The sequence below is a fragment of the Anastrepha obliqua genome, chromosome 4 (genome assembly GCF_027943255.1).
Source record: "Anastrepha obliqua isolate idAnaObli1 chromosome 4, idAnaObli1_1.0, whole genome shotgun sequence".
In the NCBI taxonomy this organism is placed as follows: domain Eukaryota; kingdom Metazoa; phylum Arthropoda; class Insecta; order Diptera; family Tephritidae; genus Anastrepha; species Anastrepha obliqua.
This window is the reverse complement of record NC_072895.1, coordinates 112,029,660-112,044,606: the sequence shown is the minus strand read 5'-3', so window position 1 is coordinate 112,044,606 and position 14,947 is coordinate 112,029,660. Positions and strand designations below refer to the sequence as shown.

At 36.1% G+C, this 14,947-nt stretch overlaps 1 protein-coding gene across 3 annotated transcripts in view; it reads right to left on the bottom strand.

Annotated features, from left to right (window-relative positions):
- The window catches only part of LOC129244796 (ell-associated factor Eaf), a 67,467-nt gene extending 54,002 nt beyond the window's left edge, over positions 1 to 13,465 (bottom strand). Inside the window, exons 1-3 of one of the 3 annotated variants that reach the window (XM_054882642.1) lie at positions 12,987 to 13,465; positions 11,009 to 11,943; positions 10,796 to 10,888 (exon numbers count right to left, since the gene is read on the bottom strand). In XM_054882642.1, the coding sequence (XP_054738617.1) occupies positions 10,796 to 10,888; positions 11,009 to 11,135 (220 nt within the window). In that variant the 5' untranslated portion in view covers positions 11,136 to 11,943; positions 12,987 to 13,465. The remainder of the gene's footprint in view (positions 1 to 10,795; positions 10,889 to 11,008; positions 11,944 to 12,986) is intronic. The other 2 variants (XM_054882640.1, XM_054882641.1) reach the window with 2 other exon arrangements.
- Between the last annotated feature and the right edge of the window lie 1,482 nt (positions 13,466 to 14,947).

Here is a 14,947-nt window from a genome sequence, read left to right as displayed (position 1 = left end):
CCACCCTGCCGCTGGCCATTATGGGTACTTTAGTTCGGCATTCAGTTCGTTCTGACAGGCAGTTGTTGTTAGTTATTATGTTTTGTTAATGAACTTGTTCCGAGTTCTGACCAGTTTTTCGACATGACGCCGGCTATGGAATTTTCACTTGATCATTCAATCTGGGTCTAATTATGAGCGTAACACATTGTTGGTGTGCTTTAATATTAACGCCTCTCCTACTTGGCGAGTTGGGGGGGAAAAGAGGCTGAATAGAAATGTGAGATAATTAAAGAATTCGACGTATGTGCATACGTTCGTACATGCAAGCAATGGGAAATTGTGCGTTATTAAAGTTTTTTGTGTGTGAGATATCTTCAAAAGTTGAGCGCTTGGCCTTCCCCATGGCTTCCTTTGTTTCATACAATATAAAGTGCAGAAAAATGTCTTGTTAATCAAAAATGTCTAAAGTAGCTTTTGAAAATATCGCAATTTTCTCGTATGCGCTTGGGTCATTTCGCAAAGAGTCAAAGACTCTTGAGACTTATAGTGCTGAGCTTCAGATTTGAAATATATCATGCAAGCTTTATTGAAAGACCAATCACTTATACAAGGTGGCGCAAAATTAATCACCCTATCGGAAGATTTATAATTTTTGCAAATGGCGTCGCACGTCAGCCATATTTGACCTTGTATACGTTTGTAAACCTCCAAAAACTGCATTTGAGATTTCCATGGCTCAAAATCATTTTTGTTTTTTATTTAGTAAAAAATTATTCAATAATAAAATTGGATGATTAATTTTGCGCGACCTTGTATCGAGTGCTTTTTCGGCTACATGAGAACTTTCGATATTAATAACTATAGTTTCACAGCTAAGAATAGCAAACTGTGTGAGTAAGATTTGGCAAGGCATCATGAATCGTTTAACGCCAGAAAATGTTAATTTAGGGATCGTAACATTACGTTTGGTTCATCTCACAGCGCCAATTCTGCTTACCAAAAGTGGTCCACTGGGCACATTATATCATAACCACAATCTTCATATCAAGAAAGGTGAGGAAGTTCTTACCCATTTAAAGTTTGAAAATAAGGCCTCTAATCATTCGTTTTACCAGATAAGATTATTTTACATAAATTTGAAACGCACCAGCTATTCTGAGGGAAACTTCGGTGGAAACCAGCTACTCTTGATCTTTCGCCCCTATACTCAATTCTGCCAATCGATTTGCACGCAAGAACTGTTTCGGTCTTCTATCAGGGTTTCCCTTGATTTAAATCTGATCAACTATAGTTCACCATCTTTCAGGTCACAGCATACCTATATACTCAAGGTACCCAGAAAACGCTTACAAATTGTATAAATTTACTTTGAAAAGAAAATAAATCTATTCACGAAATTTAATCAACGAAATGTTTAAGAAGACGCCGCCGAAATGCTGATTCGTCGTCGTTCTCAACTGGTTGGCCTTTGTCCTTCGACTACGAGGAACATTCTTCGTATGGATCTTGAGTTAAATGCCTATAAAATATAGTTCATGCAAGAATTGAAGCCAAATTACCATCGTTTATGTCTCATTTTTGGTGATTGGGCTCATTTAGATTTTATTATTCAGATTTATTGGAAAAAGTAGTCAAAAATCGGGATAATCAAATGGACCATGCAACTCGTATAATATTCAAAAAATAAATGCCATGAAATTACCAACCAGATTATAATAACAAAAAATGCATTCCAACAATATTTCTGTTTTGCATTATCATTTTAAGTTCTCAAGCTCTTAAGAAACACCCTTCATCACGCGGGTGGATTAGCAAGCACCTTAAAAATTGAAAAAAAGCACTCTAGCCCGCAACTAAAAATAAAATGTTTTATTATACAACCTATCAGCCCGGAGCATTTCATACAACGCTTCTCCAATTTTCCCATACCCTCCTAATAATAAGATTTCTCGAGACTCTCAAAATATGACCTCTTCATTCAAGCCAATGGTCCGCCGCCACATTTCTTCAACAGAAGTTAAATCTGCATAAAATACTCCAATTTTTCCATACCCTCCTAATAATAAGATTTCTCGAGACTCTCAAAATATGACCTCTTCATTCAAGCCAATGGTCCGCCGCCACATTTCTTCAACAGAAGTTAAATCTGCATAAAATACTGGATAAGGCAGCATTTCGCATCCTAATCAAAGTAATTTCGCCACAGCGACAGTGAAATTGTACGCAAGTGCGTTGTGCTGAAGAAAAAAGCTTTCTTCTTCAACGGTTAGCCAGGAATTCCACCTAAAACTTTTTAAACATTCCACCTTTTCGATTTACGAAAATGAGTGAGCGTCTGCTGCAACAAACTACTTGATAGACCAGTCCAAGGCGAATCTATTAAAGGCGGTATCGGTAAATCAGCTGATTTGTTTTTTTTTTTTCTTTTTCTTTCGTCGAGTCCATGTGGCTGTCAGCCAAGAATGAAACAAGACGAATTCATTATTTCTTTTCTTCTTTGTCAATGCTTTACTTTAACAATCAAAGGTACAAAACATTGTTGTTGGTCTAGCGACACCACCTTTAATGAATGCGCCTTGGACCAGTCAGAAAATTAGGATGCGTTTGTTTTTTGGTTTTAAATATTCTCTGTTACAAACAAAATATATAATTTAAAGAGCAATCAGATATGTTCTAATTTTCAAGGCTTACTGATCCACCATCTCAGCTACATTGTATATGGAATAAGTAGCCACTAAGGGCTGTGGGCTCCAAAATGTCTTATTTCCAATTACCCTAGCGCGAAAGCAATCAATCAATAAGTATTGTACAAAAACAAGTTACTGAATGTATGCATGTACATAGGTTTATGCACTGACGGCTCTTATCTGAAAATAATTTCAAATCACATTGAAGCGCTGGGTGTTGCATTTTAAACATCGACCAGCGCACCTCATTGCACACTGGGCCAGAAGACCCGAGTGAGTGGCCAAAAATAAAAATTTTCGACTTAATTTAAATAGGAAATTTATAACATCATCTTATTTTGAGTAATTTTTTACACCAAATTATGAAGTTTCATTAGTTTTTATCAATTAGTTTTTTTTATGTAACAGTTCAAAGTCAAAGTTTTAGTTCGATTTTTAACACTTTGAAACAATGTTTATCAATAAGTTGTTGTGAAAAATACTACTCAAGATGTTATTATCGTCCATAACTTTTCTTTATGGATATCAAAAAATAATTTATAATTGAAACCATGTGTATTTATGTTGAATAAGTTTTTTTTTTTAACATTTAATCAACAAAATCTGTTTTTTATTCATACATGACTTACTTTGGAAACAAAGTTCCCCGAAGTTCCCCTATCAAATGAGTTAAATTTTATGCCAAATTGTTCGTAAAGAAGTATTAAATAAGGTATATATGCGCCTTTTTGCGCCTTTTCATAAACATGTCTGAAATATCGATATTAGTGTGAGAGAAATCTCAAATAATTCTGACCCATTAATGTTTGAGCCAAAACTATCGAGGGAAAATCGAGTTTAATTCAGTGTTTGCATTTACTACTTCAGAGCAGCAGTAGTACCCCAAATAATGCTCTGCTCTAACTATGTAGTTAAACATTGTCAGCTACAGAGTAGAGCTGATAGCGTACAAGTCAAACTAGTCTAGTATGAACAGGTTGTCTAGAGCTAATAACAGAAGACGTTTACCACTTTCAGCAGAAGTTAAACAGTTACTTTTGTTAGATACTCAAAATATGGAAAATGATCATAGCAGTGCCAGTGCAAATGAAGACGAATATGAATCGGAAGATGAAACAGAGGCCGAACGCGATCATGAAATGATTGCGTCTAATGACGTTCACAAACTTCTAGATGAACTTGAACTATCAGAAGAAGAAACTTCTGATTCTGAATAAATTGAGCTTAAATGCAGATTCAAAAATTAAGTCAAATTAAAAAAAATTAAATATTACAAAAATTACAACAAAAAAATTAAAAATTACAAAAAAAATTAAAAATTACAAAAAAAAAATTAAAAATTACAAAAATTACAAAAAAAAATTGGGATACTAAATCGTACTAGAATCCTCCTCGCGGTGTATCCTGGGTGTATGAGTACAGCTAATTCTAGACGTATTTTCTTTGTTCTAAGCCCCTAGATTCTGAGTTTGAAACAAAAATACTGATTTTTTAAATTTTATGTCCGCCATTTTGGATCCGCCATTTTGAATTTCTCAAAGTTGACATTATATTCGTAATGTGCATTGTTCTAAACCCCTAGATTCTGAGTTTGAAGCAAAAATACGGATTTTTTAAAATTCATGTCCGCCATTTTGGATCCGCCATTTTGAATTTTTTAATTTTGACTTCAGATTCGCATTCATAGAGTTAAAAAACTATAATAAACGTGGTTTTAATCGGTTTTATGGCCTTTTCCTAAGAAAAAAGAGTTTTGGCCACTCACTCGGGTCTTCTGACCCAGTGCGCATTGTACTTCAGCAAGCGTGACAGATTTTTGGCATTTTCCCATGCTCATTTTGCTTTCTGCGCCCAACTCAAAGCCTTAAAGCTTTGGCAAAATTGATAATTGTAATTGCGCGACTGGGCTTTGAGCATTTTTTTAATTCTGTTCTGGCTTGCTTTCAAGTACTTATTTGCGCATGAAGACCTAGACATACATACATATGTACATACACGCATATTAGAAAGAAATACGAACGCATACGAATTAAAACTGGAGCTTATACATTTTTTCATTTACTTTTAGCGAGATTTGACATTTAAATAAATTACTTTTGTATGGTTTGTTTTTAGCGAGTTCCGTTTTTCTAAACAAATTTTTTCTTCTTATTATATTAATATTTTACATTGCTGAGCCAGTTATAATAGCTGCATCTACAAAATTATCTTTTTAATTATATTTAACTCGCACATTGTGTTAATTATAATGGCTTTTCATAATAATTTTAAACTTTTTCAAATATTCAATGCTTCAACTCCCTCACAAACACTTTCATTGAGTTACTTATTCTTAGAAAACAGAAAACAGATTATGTGGATACACATACATGCACACATTCACTCCATTTCCATATCATCATCCTTTTACGTTGTCATTTTAATGATTTTTCAAAGCAACACTATTGAAATGGACGGCAAAAAATTATAAAACATTCAGTGAAAACAATCAATGTCTATCGGCCAGCGCGAGACAACAAGTCAGCTGATTATCGTCAAAATGCCAGTGCGAAGCAAGTGATATGAGGGGTGTGAGCGCAGCACAGCGCACAGGGAGGGAATGGCATAGCCAGCTGGTCGCCTTATGACTCTTACGATAATGCGAACCGCTTATTGTTGGAATAGACTGAAAACTGAATGTCAAACAAAACAAGTGTGCTTCATTAATATACCCACACACACATACATTTGCGAGGCGCATACATAGAAATTTACACGAACAATATTGTACAACATATGGGATTTTTAGATACAGGCTTTATGAAAGTGGGTTAATAACCGATGACATTTGTTTGGAAGAAACTTTTTTTTTTATCTCTTTCGCTTAACAACAGAACAATGCAAAATTTATGAAAATATAAAGGACAAGCGCATTATGACACTTGAAAACAACTTGGAAACGTATGCGCATGCATTAAAAACACAGTAATAATTTTTTCTTATTATTCAATAAAATTATTTTACGTAAGTATATATTTTTTGTCGTGCTTTAACAGCGCTGAAAGCTATAAATTTTCAACTATCAGTTGAAGTTTCTTAACATTTTGTTTTTTTATCAAAAATATGCTATCAGCACTCAAAATAAATCAAATTCGCCACTCAAATCTGTTCGAATGTATGTGAATATATTTTCATGGCATCAAAAAACGTCTATCCAGGCATATTGGAAAATATCAAATTCGTGGAATATGAGCCTCCGGTCGCGTTTAATGCGAATAATCAGCGGCACGTGTTCATCAAACTTGACTAAAAACACCGTAACATTGAAATAGCAGTAGATTAATAAGGAAAGTATTGCGAGTTTTTTAAATTGAATTATGCAATGCATAAAACATAAATGCACAAAACACGTGCTAGTATAGGGTGGGCCATGTCAAATTGGCTTTTTGAATCGGCTATAAAAAAAAACGAATTAATATTTTTTCAAACTTTTTTTTTTTTAAAGATTGAACATTGTCAATTTATGATCAACCCAATTTTTAAGCACATTTTCGATTGTTTGGGCTCCAATTTCATGAATGGCAACTTCGATTTCGTGTTTTAAAGCATCAATCGTCTCTGGATGGTTCGCATAGCATTTGCCCTTCACGGCTCCCCACAAAAAATAGTCCAACGGGCTTAAATCACAACTCCAAAGCGGCCAATTGACATCGGAATTTCGGCTGATTATTCGGTTTTCAAAAACGGTAGCCAAAAGTTCGAGTGTAACTTTCGCAGTGTGACAAGTTGCACCGTCCTCTTCAAACCAAATGTCGTCCATGTCATCCTCTTCAATTTTTGGAAACAACTCGTTGAGCATGTCACGGTAACGTTCGCCATTTACTGTAAACGCGGCTCCTCGCTCATTTTCGAAAAAAAAAAAATGGTCCGACGATGCCGCCAGACCAAAAACCGCACCAAACAGTGACTCGTTGTGGATGCATTTGCTTCTCTACAGTTAAGTGTGGATTTTCTGAGCCCAAAATCCGACAATTTTGCTTATTGACGTAGCCACCGATGTGAAAATCAGAAAAGAAGAAGAAGACTCACCACTTTGGAAATAGGTTTTCAATATTTCCCAATTTTGTTCAAGCGTATAGAGTTCCATTTCGTTAATGTCAAACCTTTAAGTAAATTATGAACCACATTTGACATGTCATTCTCAAAAAAATAGGTGGTTCAAAAAGCAAACGCTATATGGCCCACCCTGTATATGCAAACAGGTATTTCTAAATAATTTTCAGAACTTTATACCATTTAGCAGTGGCCGATATAGGGAATTACGATAATTACTGGCATTTAGATTGCAGATGCAAGTCGTTTCTACTGGCTTCGCCGAACGGATATCTTCTGTAACACAAATGCAAAACGATCTTCCACCATGAAAATAAAATAAAAAATATCTATTTGAACATCAAGCGACAATAAACTCATATGAAATTTCATCTAAAAACGTTCTTAGGACCAGGGAAGCCATAGAGAGACTAGCCGCAGACAGACGGTTACACATCTATTGGGTACCCAAACATAAAGGCATTGCAGGAAACGAAATTGTAGATGAGATTGCCAAAAGCGCTGTTTACATAGGTACACTTCTAACAAGAAAACGACATACTGAAACCTTTAAATACGGTAAACAATGACTTCGCTGCGAACATGAAAATAAAGATAGACAGGAGGTGGAATAATCTAGCCACTTGTAGAACCGCAAAAATCATTTGTACACAAAATGCAGATAAATACGCCAGATTCCTGTTAGCCCTGTCGAGAAAGGAAATCACAACTATTGTAGGTATACTGACAGGCCACAATTTGTTAGCGGCACAGACATACAAGATGGGAATCGCAAACAATGATAGCTGCATATTTTGCAATGAACTAGAAGAGGGGGAAACCCTTGAACACCTTCTATGTTATTGCCCTGCATTAGCTAGAACCCGAATGACATGTTTAGGAGCTCTACAATATGATAGGTTAGAATGTATCTCGGTGTTAGAGCTCCAGAGCTTACTTAGATTCGAAGAAACCGCAGGCTTATTACAAGAAGCCTACTACAAGGTAACGTAAGGGTCAAACTCCATCTGGTACCGCTAAGGACCAATAGGTCTATGTGATGGCTTTCAGCCAGCCAGGTCAACCTAACCTAACCTCCTGAAGAGATTCAGAAATATGATATGTACATACAGTATGTCAAGATTGGCTTTTGGCATAGAAAATAAATTCAATTTTCCGACTTCATTTGCAGCAAAAAGCATCAAAGTGATCATTGCTGAGCAGTGTTAACGGTAAATCGAAGTTAATCGCGCAACACATTCTAAAGAAATTGAAAAAGTAAAACGTAAAAACAGTGTCGAAATAGTGTTATTTGTTTTTGTTGTTGGTTTTCCAAAGAATTTGAATTATTTTTAATTAATTCCGTTTAAATGATGTGAATAAATATGAATCAGTAAAAAAAAGTAGTCAAAAATAAATAAGGAGTGCTATTTTTGCTACTGAAGTCGAAAAATTGAATTATTTTCTATGTCAAAAGTCATTCTTGACAAACTGTATATACCAACTCAACATTCTCTCTCTCTCTTTATTTTCTTCTTAGCAAACTAAATGGTTACTCACAGTTTGCTTGGAAAGTTATTCACTAAATAGCAAACAAGTACCGTTATAATCCATGGTGGAGAGCATGCAGCAGGTGTGGCCAACTACAGACCGTTAACCGGCTCTCAGCAATTTTTGTGAAAAGTATTTATTTACTACAGAAAGTAAATAAAAGTATTTATTTACTACAGAGATAGGAAAAACTGAGATTGTGTAGGTCTGAACAACTAGTGATTGGAAGTTTGATTCCATTCAACTAACCTAAAGTGAAGTTATTTATTTTATTTCCATTTCATTCGCCTCCCTCTCTCTGTCAAATCCCCTATGATGTAAGTTCTATGTTAGCTAAGACTTAATGTATTATTTTGCATAATTCGCATAACTTCGCATAAATTTTAAACTGTCAGATATAAATATGATGAATACAACAAACGAAGAAAAGGCAGACTGCTGAATTTAGATTTCGCTGAAAGTTTTGTTACGGAAGAGTTCAAATTCAATGATAACAAAGCCATTATTTCTACAGTTTTGTATGAAGGGCAATAATATATAAAAATTTTAAGTATAATTTGATTTTTTTTTTTGTTTTTTTTTTTTTTTTAGAAATACTGATTACTATATATGATTGTATGCGAAACGTAAGCAGCGTAAAGTTTTCTAAAGTTTAGCCAAGTTGTAAGAAGTTATGCAAACTTGTGCAAAGAGACCTTTACACCAAATTTCATATGACTTAAGCCATCCTACCATACAAGCAACACGGCTAACCAGAAAAGCCAAACCTCTATTTAACTTGAAAAACATGGAGAAAATTATATAATTTTTTCACCTATTTTGAATTGTTCCTATTCCTCCAAATATACCATAGAAAATAGATTTTTCGCACAAATGTAAAGCATGTGGACAAAGAAAGCAAATAAGCAAAACAAAAATTTTTAAACATAGTCAATGGTGCGATCGTGAAGATGTAGTGAGTAAGAGCCTTTTAGTTTCTATGAAAACTAAGTTAAATCTAAGGCTTGGCGAACAAAACTGAACAGCCAGAGTTAATGGCGCAGACTTTTCTGTCACTTTCTCTGGACGACACACATGGAAAAGGTAGGCATCTTAGACAGTGCACTCTGCCCACCTTGTAGAGAGGAGGATGAGACGGTGAACCACTTTCTGTGCGTCTGCCCGGCTTTCGCTCGAATCAGGCTGGAGGTTTTTGGCACTGATTTGTTATTGAAAGAAGCGGCCACCTTATCTTCTTAGCACCACAAGATATTTGTACTTTGATTTCTGCGGAGGTCGGGTGGATTTAAAGAAAATTAAAAAGGGAACCCGAGTGCAGTACAATGGACTAATTGTTCTGACAAAAAAAAGTAATCCATCTTAGCTATAACCAGAACAGGTAGGCATGTGAGCATACATACATTCATATGTAAGAATGGAAAAATAGGAAAAAAAAGAATTAAATTCAGAAAATCGGTAATATAATGTATTTTGAACACTAAAATATGAGACGATCGGGCATTGTTGCCCACCGTCGAACGCTCATAAATGAGATCACTCACAATAGCTGATCGCGAATAATTTTCTAGAACCTTTCATAGCAGGTGTTTCTTGGTGTTATGTTTTGAATATGAAATTTGTTATACAGGATACATACATATACACTTGTGCTGGCTTTATCTTTTAACAATATTCGTAATAGTTTTTAAGGTCAATTTTGTTAATTATTTTTTTATAAAAATATAGTTCTGTGTATAACAAAAACCTTATGAATTAATGTTTCAACCTTCACAAAAAAGCTAGTGCTAAATTCATCTCCAGCAAAGACTAAAAAGGCTAGACTCTAAATGGAAATTCTTCTGGAAATACGCGTATTTATCTGAAAAAGCTAAAATGGCGTAAATGGCAAAATGATACCTTAAGGGGACTAAGGCTCGCTGTTATTAGAGGCAAACCACTACCCATTGCAAACCAATATCTTAAATTCCCAATCTCACTGCGTTTAGTGAATACGGCCTTATATCTTTCTCAGCTATATAAATTATCTTCGCTTGGATTTCATTCTATACTTTTCTATTTACGTGGCAGCTCAAATTTTAGGGACCCTGATACCCTGAAATTGCTGTTTCTTGTATTCGTGCGCTCTAGGAATACGCCAAGTTTATTTAGAGGTCATACCCCACATTTTTAATTGACAGGATTGAAAGTGTGTAAAAGGTGTACCTTAAATTAGTATTAAGATCATTAAAGCTTTCGCACTTCATCATTTTAATGAGATCTCCAATTCTAACTTAGATTTCTCGGTTCTTTAGAAATAATTTTCTGTACTATTCAACTCCATCTTTTAGTTTAGTTAGTTTTAGTAGTAGTTTCATTATTCTTTTGAACAGTTCGAAGTCACGTGTTGTTGACTTGTTGAATAAATAAATAATTTTATAATTTTCCAAAGTTTAATATTCTAAGTGTACAACCTCTGTCATGGTAGACCCTCTTTTATTATAATTTAATTTTTTTTTTCAACTCACCTAGATTTGGCACTGTTACTGTAACTTGATTATTGGAGCCGACGTCAACAGTAGCTACTTTACTTTTGTCCACACTCGCTGGCTTAAAGTCATCTATTTAAAGAGAAAAAAAATATTTATATATTTAATATACACCTACAGTATAAGTAGAAAGTAAATAGGGCACAAAAGTATAATAATAATGTCAACTCGAGGTTGGTGCGGCGCACTTACATTTTATCGTGTGAAAGGCGGTCGTTGTATTTTTCGGATTAAACGTGCAGCCGAGCTTTAATTCGCGCACTTCGTCACCAATATTTAGGCGCTCTGCTAGAGAACTTTTTTGTTTGGTCATCATCATCGTAGTTGAACCTGCAGGGGCCGTTGGTAGCTTGGTGTGAGGCGATGCCGACGATGATGTATTGGCGTACGCTGAGTAATTGCAATAATTGGCACTGGTGTTGTTACTATTGTTGTGGTGGTTGTTATAATTGTAGTTGTTGATATTGGATTGGTGTTGTTGTTGTTGCTGTTGATGGTATGATGATTTTGTGGGTGTTCCTGCGGTTGTGGTGGTGTAGCTTGGTGATTGAAAACCATGCAAATATGCCGATTCCCTTTCACCCAACAAAGCGGAGTCAGACGTCGTTGAATTTCCTTGCCCGCTGCCGCTGCCGCTGCCGCCACTGCCAGGACCCGCACCACTCGTCGTCGTCGCCGCCGCCGCTGCTGCCCACTGACCAGCACCGCCGCCACTTCGTTGCAATTGTTGTACACCGCCTGCTGTAAATTTACGGCCGCCTGCTACACGACCACTTCCTCCGATCCCGCTACCACTACTATTGTTCGCTGTTACCGTTGTCCCAGCCGCTGCGCTGCCTATTCGACTGCGTTTCACGCTACCACCTGCAGCCTTGGCCTTGAGACGCTGTAACGTAGTGGTGCCCGATGACTTCGGAATTTTTTCGGTTAACGGTGCAATTCGAAATTGCACCACACGCACCGTACGAAAAAATAGAATATTATTTACACTTAAATTTTAAAATTCAACAGCGAATTGCACTATCGGGTGCCGTATCGCTATACCCAGCACCTCGCTTGTATTCAAAACAACTGACAATATGCACTACACTTAGCACGCATTTTTTAATTATTTTTTATATTCAATTCTGAAAACAAAAAATCTCGAAGTTATTCACTGTATTACACCCTTAATCACATTGTAGGCAAACACGTAAGATTGTGTATGCGATTATTATTACTTCTTTTCGAACGTTCTGAAAATTTGTAATTATAAATTTAACACAAATGTGGTACACGTAAGGTCTGACCACTTATGTCAAGGTTTTGTTCAGAGGAGTAATGCAAATATATTCTTCACGCACGGAAAACTTTTCACTAACTAAACACTGTAATTGAGGAAGCTGCCTAACATACTTATATACATACATATGTACCTCTTTGCTTAATGAACTTTTTAGTGGCAGCGTTGTAAATTGTCTATACAGATGAACCTGTAAATTTAGTAGGCAGGTACATTATCAATATCGCGTATTTCACACATCCCAACATTTTTCATTTCATCTTCAGTTCATTATTTTCGTTTGTTCTAAATATCGTTTTCCTCATTCTTCTTTTGCATATATTGAGACTGTCAGAACATATGTTTGCTTGCGTTCACGTCCTTCACATTCCTCCGGCTTTCACAAAACAAAAGCGCAGCAGCGCAATGCGTGCGACAACTTTGAAAGGTATGCCACGCCGTTACATTCACTGCTAACGCCTTCAGCACAGCAACAGCGTTGACAGACGGCGTCGCCACCCAGCTGTCGCCAATGCCACCCCCACGAGCATATGGCCTGTTGCCCACTTTTCATAGAAGAAAAGTAAAGGTGAAGTGGAAAATGGGTATAAAAGGAATGAAGAAAAAACTGCGCGCATTGCACTGCACCACCGTTTTCTGCTTACAAATCTACGCAACGCGTGCGTCGACGTCATTGACGTTGACTCTAACGACGACGATGACGATGACGGCGACGGCGACAGCTGCGAATGTGACAGTAAGAAAAATAAAAGGTGAGGGCTGACGGGCGGGTATGGTGGTCGTGGCGACAGTGGTGCTGTGTGTGTTTGAGCTGTTGCTGCCTGTGGCGAAACTGTTGCAATTTTCACTACAATTTTTATTGGATTTTTTTTTACATATTGTCTGTACCTTATTACTACACTATCTTTGGCACACGCTAGCTTATACGAAAGAAAAAGAAATTGTATATGTACCCACACAGCTTCGCCTCGGCACACTAATTTTGTATTTGATTTAATTTCACACTTTTTTGGGGTTATTTTCCACACGGAATTATTTCGATGCTTTGTGTCGACGTTTTTGGTTTCGATTTCGACGACGGCGCACCTCGCGACGTTCCAGCGCACCTGCCGCAACAACGACGACAATGAAATTTTACACGTCCACAAAAATCTAAACGAATTTTTTTGCACTTTCCCAATTATTTAATTTTTCGAATTTCCCGCACTCACGCCGTTGATGATTTTTTAAGCACTTTTTCATTACTGTTGGTCAAATAAAAATTTTCTCTTTCGATTGATTTCAACGTCGTCGCGCTGTCGTCGTTGTCTTGTCTACGTCTACGTCTTCTGCACTTTCATCACTTCAATGCTACTTCACCGTTTTTGGTCTTTTCGTCTTTTCGCTGTGTGACATTATGTGATTTTGTGTGGTTGCTCATTTGTCGCTATTTCTCGCTCTCCTCCTATTCGTACTACAGGGTTGCATTGGAGGTAAATGAAAATTAATCCACGCATTAAGTCATGCCATATTTATTTTCATTATATATTTTAATGGCTCGTGATATTTTTCTTTTTGAAAATATCGCCTAAATACAAAGGAGCAAAATTTTGGAACGTAAAGCAAGCAAACAGATCTCACGGAAAATTTAATTAATTTTATTAAACTACAGCAACAAATAAAAATAAGAATTTATATTGTATATAAAATATATCCAGAGATTAATTAAAAACAACTAGAGATCATTAATAATGAGAATTTATTAGGTAACTACTGGTCTTCGCTTTCAAGTATCCAAGTTTCAAGTATTAATATTTTCCTGTAAAAACTGCTGATATGTCAAATTTGGCAATTCCAACGGTAATAGTATAAACACATTCAGCACGACAGAAGGCAGAGAACATCCGTCAATTGGGAAAATACACACTTTCTTATGAAAGCAATCATAATAGCATATTTCGCTGCATTTCAGCTGGAAGGCTGCATTTGCCGACGTCACCAAATTAAACCTAGTTCTTATTTAACAGGCGATAATAAGCAGGTATAGTGATGCCACTTAAAAATCTAACGTTATTTAATAAAAAAGCATAAAATAATTGGGCTCCTTCAAATGTAATGCAACCGCTAACTTTAAACAAATAAATAAATGAACTGATGTGCCGTCGTCAATGTGTTGTATTACCATTCCTAACTACATTTCATGTAATTATATTTTTAAGCAGCACGGCTACTTTTTTCAGGTACACAAAAAAACTGCTCGACGCATGTTTTTACTTAATTTTACTAATTTCAAGATCTAAATTTTTACCACACGGGTTTTTCCACACTTGCTGTTTTAAAGTGCCGTACTTTTGCAGAAAAAACTTGGCAATATCAGTTTTCCTTAAAAACCTTGGCAATTACAGCTTACCGGAAATTTCCTTACATATTCTTTCAAGTTTTTGTAACATATGGCGTACAAATGGTCTGCAATGAGTTAATTCCGCGGTAATTTCTTAGGAAGAATCGAAATGTTGGCTGCTGTGTACCTGTGCATTTGACACATTTACAGGCACAAGAAGAGCGTAAGATTTCAAGTGAGGTGAGCGAGCACAATTGTGTTGTGAAGTCACCTACGACGTAACAGTCAAAGTTACTCTCACATTTTTGCCGCGGATGGCTAAATCTTAGTTTGTATCAGCAGTAGAGCAGCTGGTTTGATACTTTTATATTTATTTGGTCTATAAATTGTAAAATTTTGTTTAAATTATTCTAAAATGTCAATTATGGTTTAAAGGTTTTCAAATTTTAGAGACCAAAAGCAAAAACAAATGTTCAATGCGCTACCCACCTGTCCACGCATGCTTAGTCCGCTATAGTAGTTGCATTGT